Source organism: Protopterus annectens, chromosome 5.part0, assembly GCF_019279795.1.
Source record: "Protopterus annectens isolate FY-2018-M chromosome 5.part0, PAN1.0, whole genome shotgun sequence".
Classification (NCBI taxonomy): Eukaryota; Metazoa; Chordata; order Ceratodontiformes; family Protopteridae; genus Protopterus; species Protopterus annectens.
Genome location: NC_056735.1, coordinates 728,629,810 through 728,648,785, shown reverse-complemented (window position 1 = coordinate 728,648,785; position 18,976 = coordinate 728,629,810). Strand labels below are relative to the sequence as shown.

General features: G+C 37.2%; 1 protein-coding gene across 2 annotated transcripts in view; it reads right to left on the bottom strand.

Annotated features, from left to right (window-relative positions):
• Positions 1–18,976, bottom strand: part of WWC3 (WWC family member 3) — a 1,641,181-nt gene that overhangs the window by 134,990 nt on the left and 1,487,215 nt on the right. For both annotated transcript variants that reach the window (XM_044072574.1, XM_044072573.1), the window contains exon 19: positions 9,037–9,201. In XM_044072574.1, coding sequence (XP_043928509.1) covers positions 9,037–9,201 — 165 coding nt within the window. The remainder of the gene's footprint in view (positions 1–9,036; positions 9,202–18,976) is intronic.

Here is an 18,976-nt window from a genome sequence, read left to right as displayed (position 1 = left end):
CTCCCATGATACAAAGACATGTCTGGAGCCTCTGCTGAAAACTGGCTTTGTTCCAAGTTGGACTTTCCTGGTAAACAAATGTTAAATACAAATACAATCTGTGGCTTTCTAGCAAATCAGTGAGAAATGAATTCACTAAATAATGATAGCCATTTAAGTTTCTGTCTTCCTATCTTTCAGGAAACACATGATAACACAACATTTTATTCTAGCAACTTTCTAAGATTACACAAGCAACATTTAAAATGTGTCACCAGTTTTGAGCCTTCACCCCCCCCCCCCAATACATTTTGGCTTTTTCCTTATTTCTTGTGCTGCACAGTTCTTCAGGCAAATAGAAGTTTAGTGCTGCTTATGCAAAGTCTAATTGCATTGTTAGTAGCACAGCAGGTAGTATACTTGCTTTTGCTACAGAAGGCTGTGGGTTCTACTCCCACAGTATGTAGATGGATTGCTAATACTGTACTTTGTTGTACTTTTAAAGGGGGTGGATGCTGCAGTACTGAGAATGTCCTCCTTTAGTGAAGATAGTTGGTAACTTTGAACCCATTATCAGTTTGCCATCCATTAGCTTATCATTTTTAATGTAACATAGATATGTTATTCTTCAAGGGCAGCAGGCACTTTACTTGTAGATGAAACAATAAAATATAAAGTTGTTTGCTAGCAGCAACCTCTTCATTTGTTACAGATCTCTTTAATGTGGAATTATTTAGATGACATTTACTTCTGCAGAGATTGTGCATATTTACTGATACTGGTGGATCATAGAAGTATGAGTAGACTTTTATGAATTAAATATTTTGAATTGGGCAGTTTTGTCATTATTGGTTCATGTATTTTGTTTCATTACTTACTGGAAAAAATGTTCAGAACAATAAATTTAAAATGCGGTGTAACAAGTGTGCTGTATTATACAAAGAATATAATTTCAGGAAGGTGTATCAAAGAACACATGTATGTTTTGTGTGCAAGGGGTCTATGATTTGAAAACATCCCAAAGGTATTCTTTATCCACCACTGGCCAGATGCATTTTCTTTGAATGTGGGTTTCAATGCTGTTTCAATGAATGTGAGCTTCAAGGGCAGAGAAGTTTTAATGCTGTCTATTTTCATTGTGAGACTGTATTACCTTGTTTAGCAGATGTCTATTAGTGTTTGTGCTATAAAATGTAAAATAAAAGTTTTAAATGAAATCCAAACAATCATTGTAGAAGTAAAGCAGTATGCACATTACAGTGTTTATGATAAATGGGGCGAAATAGCCAAGTAATGGGACACTGGAATGGCTGCAGGGGGACTCTGGGGAAATATTTTGGTTGTCTGTTCTTCAGTTTGCATTTGAAAGTTGGTATCCCCGCAATTCCATTAGAGTGGGTGGGGTTACATAAGTATATATGCAAATTTTATGTTAATCGGCATACAGATTTGTACCTATTTTTCATGGAACCCTGCCCAGATTTTTGATGTTTTCAGGTTGAGAGGTATGGCCCCATTCCACGACTATGCAGACCAGACAAGACTCCTGATTCCTCACTTTAAGAGGAGGGCTAGAGGAGCTCATGGAGTCTGCAAACATGTTCATATCAAATTGGATGAAAATATGTGACACAGTAATTGAAAACACATATTTAAGCACCAGCACTTTACTTTGTTTTATTCAGCAACACTGATCTGGCACCTCGGCAGTTCGCCTTCAAGTATCAGAGTGTAACAGTTTCAGCTGGTTTTTATATTGAAACAAACAGCCTATTAACAGGATCCAATAATACAATCAATCAATTTAAATGTCAATTAATACATATAATTCTTATAAACTCTACACAAATATATAAATAATCATTCTATAAATATTATTAAATATTTTATATCAAAACAATATATTCAGATTCAAAATTATCACAGACTATCCATGTATAAATCTATATAAAAAAAGAACCTAAGCACTTAGCCATTTAATTACCTAATTCCTGGTTTAAACCTAGAGGCAACAATGTTTGAAATTTAAATATCCTGAGTGCCAACTCAAGTAGTTTACTAATATAGTCACCCCCTGTAGGTAGAAAGGATTTAGCAAGTACACAAAAACATTTCTGAAGATGACAATATAGGCCATCTATTTCTCAGAAATATTACTTTTTCATTTAGTAAAGGAAAAAAATTAAAGGAATTGTTAAACTACAATTTTGTTGTAGGGCCGAATATTGATTTGCCATTAGGGACATTTCCTTGTGGCCACTGCAGTATATGTACCAGAGTGAGGCATTTGTCTGACTTATTGATTAATGGGAAATTATTTAATTTTAGGTACTATTTTAACTGCAGGTCAACAGGGGTGGTATATATTCTGGGATGCAGTTGTCCTAACATAATGTGGTATAGGGAAAACTAAATGTATGGTTAGAATTTGGGTTCTTGAACATCTTAGGGATATTAGGAACCATAATAATTTTAGTCCTATAGCCAATCACTTCTATGAAATGCATGGTGGTTTTGATTGTGATTTATTTTTTTGTGTACTTGCTAAACCCTTTCTACCTAGAGGGGGCAACTATATTAGTAAACTACTTGAGTAATAATGTTTATAGAATGATTATTTATATATTTTTGTAGAGTTTATAAGAATTATATGTATTAATTGACATTTAAATTGATTGATCGTATTACTGGATCCTGTTAATAGGCTGTTTCAATATAAAAAACAGCTGAAATTGTGTGCTGGTGCTTAAATTTGTGTTTTTCAATTTATTTTTGGTGTTTGGTGTGTTTGATGTAACACAGTAATGCCTCTGTCGATGCTCACTGTCATACACATTAGTGGAACAAATCATATGTTCCCTTGTTTGTTTAGGTACCACATGAAAGAACAGCGGTCATACCAGAAGGACAGAATGATAACGCACACAACTCCAAATGGCTGATGTGCAGCTCCATCTCCAGGTGTAAAAACTTCTCTTAAACCATGGTAGAGGTAAGAATGGGCTTCCTTCCACACTAATAAAGCATCATCTGTCCCTATTTCCTACAGAAAGGGAAATACAGCATTAAGCTGATGGGAACTATCCAGCACTGTCATCACTCCAGAGCCTGGTGATTAGAATTTGAAAACACAATATCTTAGAGCAAATGGTGACTATGTAGCCACTGGCAACTCAATGTCCAGTACAATACTGTCATTCTCAGGTGTTTGAAAGGCACCATGAAAATCATAGCTAATATCCTCTGAAAGCAAAAGATGGTCCAGACATGGACCCTCCATTGAGTCTTCACCCAGACTGTCAAACACATGACATACTGGGTCCTTTTCATGTGCAAGAATGGTTGGTATTGGAGAAATTTGTATTTGTGCTGATAAAGACAGTCCTCTGAGATCACATCAGAGAAGGCTTTTTTGAAAAGTAAGTGCTAGGCAATCAACTTCAGACCATTACAAGTATTGCCAAAAAAAATTAAAATGTTCCCTCCAGCTTCAAGGAAGGTAAGACAAGATAAACCTGGGGAGAATTTAAGACCACCCTTTCAACTATTTATGTTTACCTTGAAGGTGAAAAGGGTGCTACAATATTTGATATGCAGTGTAAGTTTGTTCCAGAGATGAGGGATATGCTGGGATATGACCATCATGCCAATGTGTCTTATTTATTGTTGAAGGTATAGTTCATTTAAATGGGTATATGAGATATTGTTTGTCCTGTGAAGGAACAGGAGGTCAAAGAGGGCTGGTCTTTCTTGTAAAAATAACCCATCATCTTTTACTGAACAATAATTATGGACCTATTTAAAACAATTAAACTTTACACAAATTAATTAAAAACAAATATTTTATCTAATCTCATTCAAATTGCAGAAATTAGTAATAATATGAATATTTAAAAAAATAGGAAAGCACATGGTCCTGATGGATTTAATTTGGAGTTTTTTTAAGTATTTCGGAGAGCTAAATTACAAAAATCTTTACATCTTTACTTAATTATATCAGCTGCAAGGGCATATCAGATCTCTATACAAAATACGGCACAAAAATCTAATGTATAAGCTACAAATTATGCAGGCAGATCTGAAATCTCAAATTTTATACCAACTGCACAGATTAATCTATATATAAAACTGTATGCAATGATCAGATGAGAATAGATTAAAAAGATCTTATTAAATATAATTTCTCCTTTCCAGTCAGGCTTTATTAATAACAGACATATGTCTGTTCTAACCATAACTTTATAATCATTACAATTCTTATGTAAAAAATATAAAGTTAATGTATATGCACTGAGAGTTGATGATGGTGAAAGCCTATTTATAAAATAAATTTAAATTTAATTTTTTACAACCTTAACCAAATTTGGTTACCATGATGAGAAAGTTATATTACAGTATTATATTATAATCCTACTCAAATTGCAATAAACAAATGTTTTCCTGCATCACTTGGATTAAAAATGGAGTCAGCCAATGATGCCCTATACCCCCCCCCCATCTTTGTAACTTGTATAATGAAGTTAATTTTCTTTCTATAGCTCAAAAAATAGTTACACAGGTCTGCATCCTTTTAATTTTAATATTTTTTAAAGCATTTGCTGATCTCAATGTATACATCATACACATCCAAATGATGATTTACTAGACTATATACTATTCATAGCGTCTCTAAATGTTCTAATTATAATCTACATGCCCAGAAATCTTCCTTTTTCCCCTTAGTCCAGAAGAAGAATTACCCCTTAGACTTAATTAAGCTAGAAGCTTTGATTACTGCTCACTCTAGCAAGCTCTATTAAGTATTTAGGTGCCTTATTACCAGTTACTTCCTGACAGCAGTATAGCATGTGGTTTATCTGATGCAGACTTATTTCACATAGTTTGAAATTGTAAAAACAAACAATGATAGGCAGTTTTGCAGCAAATGATTCATACTCACTTTCCTAAACTGATTCCCATTCCCTGGCAATTTGAAATCCTACATATACCCTTCAGTCATTAAAACTTTGGAACTAGGTCAGTTGTTGTTGTGTTTTCAGTCATTAAATTCTGTATAACTAAAAATTTGTCCAATTTATCATCTCTCAGTTGGCTTGACTTTATTAATTTGATAGCTAGCTATTATAAAGATTCTAAAATAATTTCAAAACAAAATTCTGGTTTCTATAAATGGATTAAAGCTTGGACAGACATATAATAAGACCCTTAGTTTTAACCAGGTAGGCCCACTGGACACACAGCCCCTTTTCAGGGACAACCTGGGAGCAATGTTTGGTTAAGTGACTTGTTCATGGTTACACATTATGCCAATGATGGCCTCCCATAATCCAGGTCCTTACTTTTTGATTGTCTTTACTCTTTAGTTAAGATGATAGTGAAAAATGAGACACCAAATGGATCAAGAGTTTTTGCTGTACTTGCCATTAATGAGGCAGTCAATATGGACTTCATTTGTTTCAAAAAAGAACATTGCCATAGTTTCAAAATGGTTGGTCCTCCCTACTATAGGTTCAATTATTCATAGGTTTATACAGATTTACTAGGCTATTGAGTTGTGAGGATCTTAAGAGGCCTAGCCTAACCTTCCCATGGTAGTATTTAACACCCAAAGGCAGGAAGAACAAAAATCTGTTGGGACCCTCAATTGTTGCCGCTATCCATGAGGGACATTGGTGCTAAACTAGGGGTGAATTTGCTATTTCCCATCCATTTATCCAACGTACATCTGAAAAGTCTAAGAGAAATACTTTGCTTTATGTGGAGTGGAAGATGTTTTTCACTTGTGCACAGCTTCTGTCAGTTATATGCGAAATAGAGAGGAGCAAATTCCGCTAAATACAACATATGTTTTTGGTTCTAAAGCATAAGTAAACGTTAAATGTCATTTGTAGACAGGCTTTGTATGTTAAGCAATGTAGCAATGTGACTGGTGGAGCCAATCATTGAATTTAAGCCTCAGTCCTAGCAACATAATTTGGAGACGGAAGCACTCACTATTATCACTTTTATTTTAGACATTTTATATACATTACAGACACTTTAATGCCTTGTTGAAGCAACCTGAAAACCGCAATAATTTTAAAAGATTTATTTTTAATGTTTTGGATTATGTGAACAGCCTCTGTCGATTATATGTAAAAAAAAGAAATGAGCAGTTGGACTATATTGAGTATAAATGGCAAATTCCTTGAACACTTTCACTTTCCAATATACTCAATGTTATGACCTCTACTGTTAATTAATTTGAGTTCATACCCTAGTATTTTTAATATTCCATCATTTCTATTAAAAACCCTCCAAATGTTAATCATAACTCTTCTTATGTCAAATGTATCCAAACTGTGTGCTAAACCATAGTGAAATTCCCTATGGGACAATTCATTTTGAAGCACGTGTATCTGAACTGCCATAATGTGATACTAAGGTACGCCCAAAATAAAAATCTCTTTGAAAGATGTGCCATAGTCTGAAGTTCACATTGCCATAATCTGCAGTTCACGGTTTCTTTACTTGCATCTCAGAATTTGCAGTGGATTTGGTGACATGTTCTAGTAATTATTTTTACAAAGGAAAGAGAAGATATTGGGACATGTCAGAATAATTAAAACTAAAGAAAATTTTAATGCCTTGTTTAAGCATTCAAAAAACTGCATTTATTTTAAAATATTAATTTTAGTGTTTTGGATTATGTATTTTCTATGTTTGAGGAGGAAACAGGATCATTTAGAATATCCTGGGTATAAATGGCAAATTCTCTTAAATGTGATGTGTTTTTGGTCTTAATTTATCAGTAAATTTTAAGTGTCATTTAGGTTCATAGATTAGTACTAAGCTAACTGCCCTTGCGAGCCATTTTAAGCCTAGCCAATTATCCCTTGTGAGATTCAAACCCTGCACCTTGTGTTTGTAAGGCAAACACCTTAAGAGGCTGATAGCTTTTGAATGTTAAGTTATGTGACTGCGGGATCCCATCACTGAATTTTAGAACGATTTTAAAGAAACATTGTAACCACTTTTAGTAGTCTGATGAAGTCTCAGTCCTGATGACAGAATTTGAAGACAAAAGTGCTTACTATCATGTTTATTATTTTTTTAAGTATACTTACTGTAGTAGTCCTTGTTTTTCCTGTTTTTGATTTTGATGAGTTTTGTTTTTGTTGCCATTATATGCACTTTTGAGCCTAACAGCATTTTCTCAGTGGATTTTTCTACATTACATCTGTTCCAGAGGATCCTCTTATCACAGAGGAGAATTAGGAAATAATTGTCGATCTAAGTGTGCATTCTGCCAGTAATGTTATTGAGAATACATCTGTGAAAAGTAAAGCAATTTCAACTAACATCAGTGAGTCAAAACTAAAACTGCAGGGGTGAAAGTTCATCATGCAACAAGTAGTGACACAATTACTGAATTTGTCATTACTTCCAGGATAAATGTTATTCAAGCTTTGTTTACTGAACCTACACTTGATGTCAACATCAGGCAACAAAGCCATGGTAAACACCAAGGGGATACATGAACGTAAACTGGACAAAAATACAATTTTCAGAGTCTGAAATATAACCATACACAGTGGAATTTTTTTTTTAAGCAAGCGCAAACTCTAATAGGGTTCCCAGGGGTTTGCATTTTGAAAAAAGACCTTGGGGTATCTTTCTGCCTAAAGATATATAGACGCAGAATGGTATGAAATCAATCACCAAGCATTACTGAATTGTATTATACTTCTAGTAAAAAACACTTTTGGTTTAAAAATAGGATTGGAATATCAACCAAGATAAGCTGTCACTTGCAGTTTTGTTTATGGAGATAGCCAAAAAGATGACAGTTATAAGGGACAAAATTAACAGAGGATATTATTTTGAAAATATAAAAATAAATTTAAGGGACTTAAGCTTACAAATCCCTGCAGAATACTTCAGAAAACCATGATCCACCATCGACAGATGTGGAGGTGGAGCTGACAAATACATACATTCATGACATGATTCCTTCAGTCTGTCAGCCTTGTATGTCTTGAGTGCTCCACTGTGAACGGCCGAACCACATAAACAATTCTTACTTCACGCTACACGTGTCTATGTGGTTCGGCCGTTCACAGTGGAGCACTCAGGATTTGTGTATTTTCCTGCTTTGTGGTTTTACTATCGTTCATCAGTTTGTTTTAGCCTTGTATGTCTGACAACTGGACACTTCTTAATATCAACAATTAAATATTAAAATATTAGAGAATGAACACAAATTCATTAAAAAAGAGGTCATAACATCAAGAGTATATTGGAAGGTGGCAGTTAGACAATGGAGAAAGAGTGTGATAAGAAAATTACTTTCATGCAATTGTTCTGTTTGTACATTTATAACCTCATATCTTTTTGTACAAACACATCTTGGGCATATGCTCTGTCCAATACATGAAAGCACTACAGCCTTTGTTAAATGTTACACCAGGAGCAGGTTATTGCTGATGCAAGAATTTGTGCCAGGGATTCATGTCACAAAGATGTGAAACCAAGGATAACTTCTTGTCTTGCAATAATATGGTCATTCATCAATAGCTCAAATATAAGCTCACTGTGACAGTGCAAGGGTTTATTATAATCCGACATGACTAAAACTACAGTAACAAAGAACTCATTGCAGGGTACAGCATATCTTGAACAGTTCAATTAGTTAACAGTTTGGACAGCATGCCATCATGACCTATATCTATAATCATTTATAATCATAAATATACAAACTGAGCTATCTACTAAAACTTTATGTGATGCCTCTCAATATACAAAAATCAAAACAGCATATATGCATAAAATAGTGATCCGTATTTGCATTTCCAGTAATACAGCAAATATATTGGCAATGCGAATGAATAAACAAGCCAAAACAAGACCTGTAACTTGTTTGGTAGATTCTGAACAACACAAATGAACTAAACTGAAAATCACCCTTTCCAAGAGATGTTTTTTTAAAGTCTTTGATTAAAAGGTGTTCATGACATTAACTTCAACCATCACCAAAACTACTTCTACACAGAAAATCTAGGTTGTAGCTCCACTCACCCTGCAAACATATTGGCTACGTGCTCCAGGTGAGAATGTTTGTGAGCGAACAATAGTGCTGCTTCGTACAAATGGAGAACCACGTGATCGGCGGCAGCTCCTTTCCTTTGCACGTATGGGTACATCTTCTGGAAAGGGAACTTCAGTGTTGGTCTCCTTGTCCACCTAATACGTATATTCAGAAATAGATTATTTGTTTTGGATGATTCTTCTAGTCTTTATAACAGAATGCTACAAAAATTACACTGGCAACCAACATATAAGGTTAACACACAGTTTACCACTCAGTCATCTACAATAATTTCAGCAGGTGTTTGCAATGTTGACAACAGTGGCAAATTAGGTGTACCATGGGTCCTGAGTGGTTTTCAAAGAGTGGGGCCTCACACACGTTTTTGGGGCATACATAAATGAGGGTCCTGAGTGGTTTTCAAACAGTGGGCCTCACGCACTTTTTTGGGGCCATACATAAATGCACACGCTCTTTGGGTTCATATTTCTGACTGTTTTAAATGTATACTTACCTACCAAATTGTTTCAAATTATATCTATTGCAAATAAGACAAAATCTGTGAGCATTTCTTTTAAATTTAAATAGTCTTGAACATTTTTTCAAGCAGGAAGTTAAACAAAATTTACTAACCAGTAATAACACATTACTCATTTCAGAACATTTCAGTAATAAAAGACCACTTAAGCTGCTGTCATTATAATGCACCAATGTCCATTGCTTTGCATGACAATCTCATCTTCTGTGAGTTTTCCAGCTTCTCTGTGGAGGTTGGCCACAACATTAACACAGAAGTAATGGGGTGTCTCTCAAATAAGGTCAAAGCCTATGATTTCTCACCCTAACTAAAAATATTCAATAAATCATGAACAGGCAAATGATCTACTTGCCACCATTTCCTCTAAAATCTAGAAATAGAAGATGGGAAATGGGCCTATAATTGTTGATCATATTAAATAAATAAAGTTCTGTTTTTTAAGGAGTGTGTAATCAGTGCTTCCTTCAAAACCCCACGGAGTCTACCACCATAGAGAATGCATACTAATCTTAGAAATAAGAAGGTCCAAGACATCTATACAGGAAACGACCCATCTAAAAGGGCAGGGATCAAGATCATACTATATGGGACAAAGTTCTTTGACCACATTGCAAAGTTCAGCACAAATGAGAGGATGAAACATAGACGGTGTTTTCCAGGCCTCTCCACCTCAACAGTCAGTGCAAATTTAACAAGTCAGTTCAAAAGAGATACTTCATCAACAAATAATTCACCCAGCTATGAACAATCAGCAACTGGCAGACTCTTTCTGAATATGTAAGTAAGATTTACTGCACAGTCTACCTCCAGTATGAAGGTTCATAGATTAGTACTACGCTAACTGCCATTATGGACCATTTTAAGTCTAGCCAATTACCCCATGTGAGAATCAAACCCTGCACCTTGTGTCTGTAAGGCAACCACCTTAACCATTATGCCAGCTTCTCACCCCCTGGAGCTTTGTTGGCTGGTTCACAGGATTACAGATTTACCCAGGATAAAAGTAATGGCTTTTACTTTAAAACCTCAGATTAATATGATCTATAACTGGTTTCAGTCTATCATTTTTGAGAAATTAACTGTCCAATCATGCTCAAGTCTGCAAACTTCTTTTCACATTATCCAAAACACAATCAGCACATATGAGTTTACTTTACGAAGCTGGCCAGCTACTAAAGCTTCAGGGCACCTTCCATTTTCCCAACCTGTCAAGCAGCTTGAGCTGAGCTGACTAAAAGGCAAGTTTTGTTGTGAAGCCCTTCAGAGCTTTCCTTCCAGAAGAAAGAGGGAGACTGAGCCCTGAGTGGACTATGTTAGGGACAACAAAACAAATGTCCACACCCTGACATAAAAAAAAAAAACACACCAAAAATGAAGGGTGGGGGGGGGTGGAGGGAGGGAACAGCTACTGCATCATTGATAATTCAAACATATATATACTGTTATGCTAAGTTTAACTTACACAACTGTGCTATGTTCATCATATTGATCACTGCTGCAGTAGCCTTAGCTATATGGGTAGATTACCAAAGCTAACTAAATTTTTGAGGGTGGAAGGAAAAAAGTCTGGAAACCCTGGAGAATGGTCCTAGCAAAGTTTGGACCTAGATAACAAATCAAGCTTATAGTGCTTTGTAAAAGTATGTACAGAGGACTAGATAGCAGCTTCTAGAATATTTCTAGACAATGGCAGCGAGGGCCTTCACTCTGCCCAGAAAATATTTGTTATGGTTAGTATAATAAAAGATAATGGACTTAGACAACCATTTGGAAATAGTCTGTTTGACATAGGTTGTCCCTACTTCTTACCGTTACAAGAAATATACAACTGATCCGAAGATATGAGAGAAATAGTTACATCAAGATAGTACCTGAGTTGTCTGTGGACATCCAAGGTATGAGGTATCCTTTCTCCTTCATTTTAGATTCAGTAAAAAAAAATGAGGAGATACGTAGTTTGGCTTAAATTAGGCTTGGATACCACTTTAGGTAAAAAAGAAGGATTAGTTGTCAAAGAAATCCTTTTCTTATGGAAAATGTGATAAGGTTGACTCAGCATAAGAGCTAGCAACTCAAATACCCTTACTGCAGAGTTCAGAGCAATCAGTAAAACTTTTTTGAATGTTAACAACCTCAACTCTGCCAGATTAGATGGTTCAAATGGAGCAAGTGTTAGCTTCTATAACACAAAATTAAGATCACAAGGAGGACACAGTTTTTTACTTGACGGTGTCTTACGCAAAACCCCTTTCAAAAACATTCTGACATGCAACTGCCTTGAAAGAGGAGGATCTATGGGTAGACATGCTGAAGTGTCTGATAAATGAACCTTGAGAGCGGAATAAGAAAGGCCATAACATAGTAACTCACACAAATACTGTAAAACCAGACACTTGCCTTGAATGGGTGCTGGTTACATTGTTGGCACCAACTAGAAACCCTTTTCCATTTGCTTACATATGATTTTCTAGTAGCAGGCTTTCTTGCCTCCATTAGTACCTGCTGCACATCCACAGTAAACAGGTTCCTAAAAGGAATTAAGATCTTATCCTCCAGGCAGCCAACTGAAAATGATTGATGTTGGATTGTAATCAAACATACCTGTTGTTTTGTGGGTAGATCCAGTCTGTGAGGAAGCTTTTGGTAATGAGGAAGCTTGATGGATTTACTTCAAATCAGCAAGTCAAATAACATCAGAAATATTTAGTCTAGGGATCTAAACCTCTTCTGCAACATCAACAAACTGGTTTGGAGGGGACAGTATATCATGCAGAGGATACCGCTGCTGTGGAACAGACTCCCCTTCCACATAAAACAAAGCTCATTCCTGTCTATTTTCAAGTGCAAGTTAGATCTACAGATGGGAAACAGAAAATTTATCCCAAGACTGTCCCCTGTACTAGTAATGGACACAGGCATCTTCTAAATGCTTTACCCCATGCATGGATCCCCTCAAATTATATATGGTGTGATCCCAATTATTCTTTTTAGTGGTGATATACAATTATCAACCATGGGATGGGTAAGGCCACTCTATAACCAAATAGGATAGGTTATTTTGAGCACAAAAAGGGAAACTGCCAGGCTTAATATGGGCCACAAGGGCAGCTAGCATTGTACTTACCTATGAACCTAAGAGACAGTTTTAGTGGAATATGACAAGTACACTTAGAAGGCAAACAATCAAGAACAGAAGATAAAGTCTTGTTGATTACCATATAAATTTAAATTATCAGAAACATAATTAATTCTTAAAGTTATCCAAATCAACACCATTATATTATGAACGTGCACCAGCTGTAAATCAGATAGAAAGAATTTGGGTGACCCGAAACCAAAAATACCAGATGATGATTAGACCAAGAAACTGGTTTGACTAACATTCCAAGAACTACAAAAACCTGAAAAAAAACACCAAAAGTGTAACCATTAATATGGATATGAGCAGTAATAGTCTGAGTACATGCTAAACCACTCATAAGTTGAAGAGATTCTGAAATAAAAGTATCTATCCCATTGTCAACCAGGTGTTAAAATCCCCTAAGATTATCCATTTGGGGTACTCTATACCATATCTATATTGAGAAAACCGAAATTAGGCAGGGATAATTCCCGGTTGATAACAATCTAACAGAAATTGCACCACAAGCCATAATTCATTTAAAATTTATCATTTCACTAGTAGGGGCTTGACAAAATTTAGACTTAGACCTTAACTAAATGGCTACCCCACCTTCTATATACCCAGCTGTGGGAATAGTGACACATACAGAACTCAGTAGGGAAAGCAGCTTCTGAGAAGACTATAGTTAGGTGCTATGTCTCTATACAAAATGTTAAATGTACATCTTGTAAAAAATCTGAAATTAATTCAGTCTTGTTGCATATAAGAAAAGCCTTACAGAAACAACCTTATGAACAGACCTAACAGGGGTGTTCAGCTTACAGAACCAGTAGCCAGTATCTTAACATGGTACATGACTCGCTAAAAGCATAGACAGTAAAAAATAATATATCAAAGCAGAAAAGAAGTACAGTTACATTAAACATGAGTCTGGTACTGATCCCATGAAATAATCCAACAGATGTCAGCAAACGAGTTTAGGAACTACAAAAGGTAAGTCAGCCAAAGATAAGATACTTAAAGTTACTCCAGCAACATTCACTTATATATCCACTAGGATAAATCTGATCCAAAATTTAAGTCAGAAATGTTGATCAAATGCAAGTCAATGAATAACAGTAACTCACCTCTGTGGCCGATATTGATACTTCAAAGCAGGCCACATGAAACACCATACCAACTTAGATTTAGATATGGAGAAAAACAGGAGCTGCAGTCAGAAAAAATATTCTAAACATTTTTGAATATCAAATCAGAGCTCCAAGAACAGAACAACACTTTCATTAAAACAAAGTACCTTCAGATTAACATATTTCAGAAAAGTAGAAGATGGCATATACTAATTTTCCATACCCCTGAAAAATCTGTGACAATCCACAGAACTGCATGACTGATATACAAAGATGCACTATTATTGCTGATATGAAAGAAAATGCCAAGTTGCTCCTCTAACATCATTAATTGAAAAATGGAAATTGAGAACAAATCCAACCAATTTTTCAGGGAAAAAACAGCCTTTCTTGCCAATCAGGAGAAAAACAGTAACTGACCCAGATGATTCAGTGATGGTGAACCTTTTGAGCTCAGCGTGTCAAATCAAAAATTTGGAAAATACCTATCTTGACTCTGTTGGTGTGTCACCCCCCTCCCCCCAAGAAAACAAAAGAGAAACAATTCTTTACATATTTATTTATTAAAAAAATACAGTCCAGTCATGTGTGCTGCTATGTATTATAAAAGTAAAAGAAAAATCAGTGACTTATAATAGAGAAAACGATATACACACTCACTGATAATTAGTCTTAAAATAGTGCACCAAAAAATTACCCTACTTTTAATAGTAATTTTGAAATGAACTGAAAAAATATGGAATACACTGCATTTGATTTGATTAACATCAATTAATGACTTTTTATTGTTGCTGAGTTTTAATACATAAGTGCAGGGTCACATATTTCTTGCATTTTTGTTCATTCACTTCCCTTGGTAACTCGGGTGTTGGTGACCGCTAGTGTGTCACCCAAACATTGTGGTGTGTCACCTTTGACAAGCGTGTCATAGGTTCGCCATCACTGAGATAATTAAATAGATATCAGGGCCAATTTATGAGAGAGAGAAAACCAAAATATAATGACAGTATGTATAAGCCACAAAATAAAGATACAAATGTAAGCTTTGTAATAACAAAATCAGTCAGCAATTACATGAAGCAGAAACGCAAGCAACCTCCACCCCCCAACACAACCCAAATGACACATAGCCCACAAACTCAGTGTGTCACTCAACCACAGCCCATAAGGCATAACAATGTACCCAACACTCAAGTCATAGGTGACTCTATTTTCAGGCACAGTGATGTTCCACTCACCAGGCTAAACAAGGAGAAAGTTACTGTCGGCTGCCTTTCAGGTGCCAGGATTCGCCACATAATGCATGCACTCAGGTCACTCCACAACAAGTACAAATATGACTCTGTCATTGTCATTTTTTGGTGTGAATGACCTGAGACGTACCTCACTGGACTACATGAAAAGAGACATGGAGGAGCTGTCCGATCTTGTAGCCCAGGCAATATGACCCTAGCCCTGAGTAGCATCCTGCCTTCACCCAGAATGATACCACAGTACAAGGACAAAATGATTGACTTCAACAATTGGCTAAGCTTCTGGTGTCATTCTAAGGGGATCCAGTATCTGTCTGCCTGGGATGACATGATCGACAAACCATGATGCTTTGCCAGAGATGGCCTGCACCTGTCGCCCTTGGGATTCTGGATACTGGCTAAGGCTCTTGCCACCCCTATAATGCCTTTTTTAGGCAAGATTCAAATGACAAATTCACCACCGTAACAGGTACAAGCAAGCAAAATCTGAGGGTAATGCTACTTAACGCTAGAAGTCTAAACTTCAAAATGCACTCACTCGAGGCACTCCTTAAAATGGAGAACATCAACATTTGTTGCTGTGACAGAGACCTGGTTCAAGGCTCCAGAGAGCACCCCTGCATTACCAGGCTATAATTCATACCACACCTTTTGGCCACCTAACCTGGAATGAAGCACTAAAGGCGGAGGCGTGACCATATTCATTAAGGATATCCACACCTCCAGGCTAGTTGCTCAGCATAATGCATCCGAGATTATCCAAGTGCAGCGAACTCTGGGCAAGACTGCAATCCAAATTGTAGCTTGCTACAGATCCCCCACCATGCCCCAAGATTCCCACTCCTCATTTCTTGATACAGTGGAAAATATTAGGGTACAGCCTAACACCCTAATAATGGGTGAATTCAACTATCTCACCATTGACTGGGAAAACTACTCATGTACCAACTCTTGTGCTCAACATTTTCTGGAATTCATAAATTCCAACCCCTTGGATCAACATAACCACACCCCTACCATGGGCAGCAATATCCTAGACCTGGTCATCACCAAAATGGGCAACCGGTGTTCCACACAAGAGGTCAATTCCTCGTTGGTCAGATCCGACCACAAGCAAATCACCCTAGACATCCACATCTCACCCCCACCCCCCATTAGGGAAACCACCATAAAGAATTTCTCCAAAGCCAACTTCATGCATCTTAAGACAGAAGTGGCAAACTTCACGACACCCATGCTGACAGACAATAGAAGTACAACTGTTGAATCCTATACAATTGCACTTATAAGCACTTACACAAGTGCATGGATCGTGCAATCCCTAACAGAACCAAGATGCTATCCTCCAAAAAAAGGAAGTCAATCAGGTGGTCCCCTGCCATAAACAAACTCTGTAACAGAAGAAAGAAACTTTTTCAAAAAAAGAGTAAAATCCCATGATTGGAGGAACTCCATGGTCAGCCTCAGTAAGAAGCTGAGATCCCTCATAAAATCCTCCAAAGCTAGTTATGAAAACAAAATCACCACTGATTCTAAAGACAACCACAAATCATTCTATAGCTATGTCAAGAATCTAAATGGCAACACTCAGATCTGCTCTGAGATACAGTGCAATGGCACTAAATAAAAAGACCCAACTGATATTGCCAACATCCTGGCAGATAGGTTCAGTGCTAACTTTACCCCTCTCTTATCCCCTAAAGGGCCCATCTCTATACTGGAAGAATGCAAAGTCCCTGTAATCACGGCTGCACAGGTAAAAAAAAACTCTCCAAAGCCAAGAACACAGCATCCATGGGACCTGACAACATTCCAGGCTGCATTCTACATGAACTACAGACCGAACTGGCACCCCACCTAAGTACCATGTTCAATCATAGCTTCACCTCAGGCTTTGTGCCCACTGAATGGTGCACAGCAACGGTTATCCCACTCCACAAAGGGGGAGCCACCATGGACCCCAGGAACTACTGCCCCATTAGCCTGACGAGCCTGATCTGCAAGGCTATGGAATTTATAAACAATTACACTGGTAATCTCCAAACTCTGGACCCTACCCAGTTCGGGTTTGTAAAAGGCAGATCATGTCTCCTATACCTGATAGACTTCTCTGAAGTGGTCACGAAAGCCGTAGATGAGGGTAAGGTGGTTCACACACCCTATCTAGATCTCGCCAAGGCTCTTGACACCATCCCCCACTCTGGAATTATAGATAAACTCACTAAACTAGGTATACATCCCTATGTCACAAGATGGGTTGCCAACTGGCTCACTGACAGAACCCACACTGTGAAAGTAGCAGACTCTAAATCCAACTTCAGACCAGTGACAAGTGGAGTACCACAGGGTTCAGTCCTAGGTCCTCTCCTGTTTGGTATCTACGTCTCTGAAGTACAGGCTAACAGAGAAGGTCTTTGGCTAACAAAGTTCGGAGATGACTGCAAACTAGGAGCCATAATCAAAACTCCTAGCGATGTGGACATCCTACAAAAGGGCCTCACTGAGACAGATGCCTGGTGTCAAAGCCACAGCTTCAAGCTCAGTGCCAAAAAGTGCATAGTCACCCCTTTTGGTAAAAACTCTGTACCCATGAACTACCACATAGGTGGTAGTCTACTTAACACTGAAAGTGTGGTAAGAGACCTTGGGACACAGGTGGACAGTAGTCTCTCCTTTGATAATCACATTGCCACAGTAGTCAGGAAATCCTTCTATGTGGCACACCTCATCACAAAAGGTTTCTCATCCAGGAAAAAAGAGGTCATTGTTCCCCTCTACTCATCACTCATTAGACCCATTATAGAGTAGAACATCCCTTTTGGTATGTACCTCACAAGACATCTACAAGAACTGGAAAGGCCACAGAAATACCTTACAAAGAGGATTACCAGCCTCAAACAGATGCCCTACGCAGACTGTCTCAAAAAACTCCAGCTTTACTCTGTCACATATCGCCTACTCAGAGGCGATCTTTGCCTAACATACAAAGCTATGTCAAACCCTGAGCTGTTGGACATGCTCCACTTAAAGAAATCCCAGTCCCTCCAAGTTACATGTTCTAGGGACCTAAACCTTGTCACCACAATAAACAGAACATGCTGGAGAGATAGATTCCTGTCCCAGAGACTTACAAACTACCTATCTATATCAAACAAAGCTCATCATTAGCACTCCAAGAAAAATCTTGATGATTGGATGGGAGATAGGAAATTCACCCCGGGGATCACTTCTGTGGCTCTGCTTGACAGGGGCACAGGAAAATAATTTTTTTGGGTGACAAAACCAGGGTACTGTTTAGCTAGGCTTATATAGGCCCTAGGGCCAATAGCCTAGTACCTACCTATGAACCTATTAGGCTTCATGAATGAAGACAGTTGATCGAGATGCACAGTTTTGACAAAACACAAGAATGAAAATAAAAATAAGACAAAGAATGAAATGGAAGACAGCTTAAAAGACAGCAAACTCAGCACCTCTGACACCATTTTGAATTTAGATTTAGAAGAGTCAGTGTGTGTCAAACGTTTGACAGCTTACAAAGTCTAACTGCTATGAAATGATTTTAGGCAGGTATGTAGAGTGCATAAAGAATCTGCTGAGAAGTAACCAACTAACAATGGATGCAAGATCCTATTAGACATCTGAAATGATGTTAAGGTAGCAGGTTTAAGCAGAAACATGCTGTGATATTGCCATAATAAATGGCATCATTTGCTGTGCAGTACATTTTATTTATGTGTTGTACCATAATGAATTCAGTGAAAATTGGACAGCGGAAAGGAGAACTACCTAGATGGTGGACAGACTAATTCTCCTCACAACTACTAGTGACAAAGAGAAGCACTCCAGGGTAGTTATTTTCAGTGGTTACCAGTTTCGTTTCAC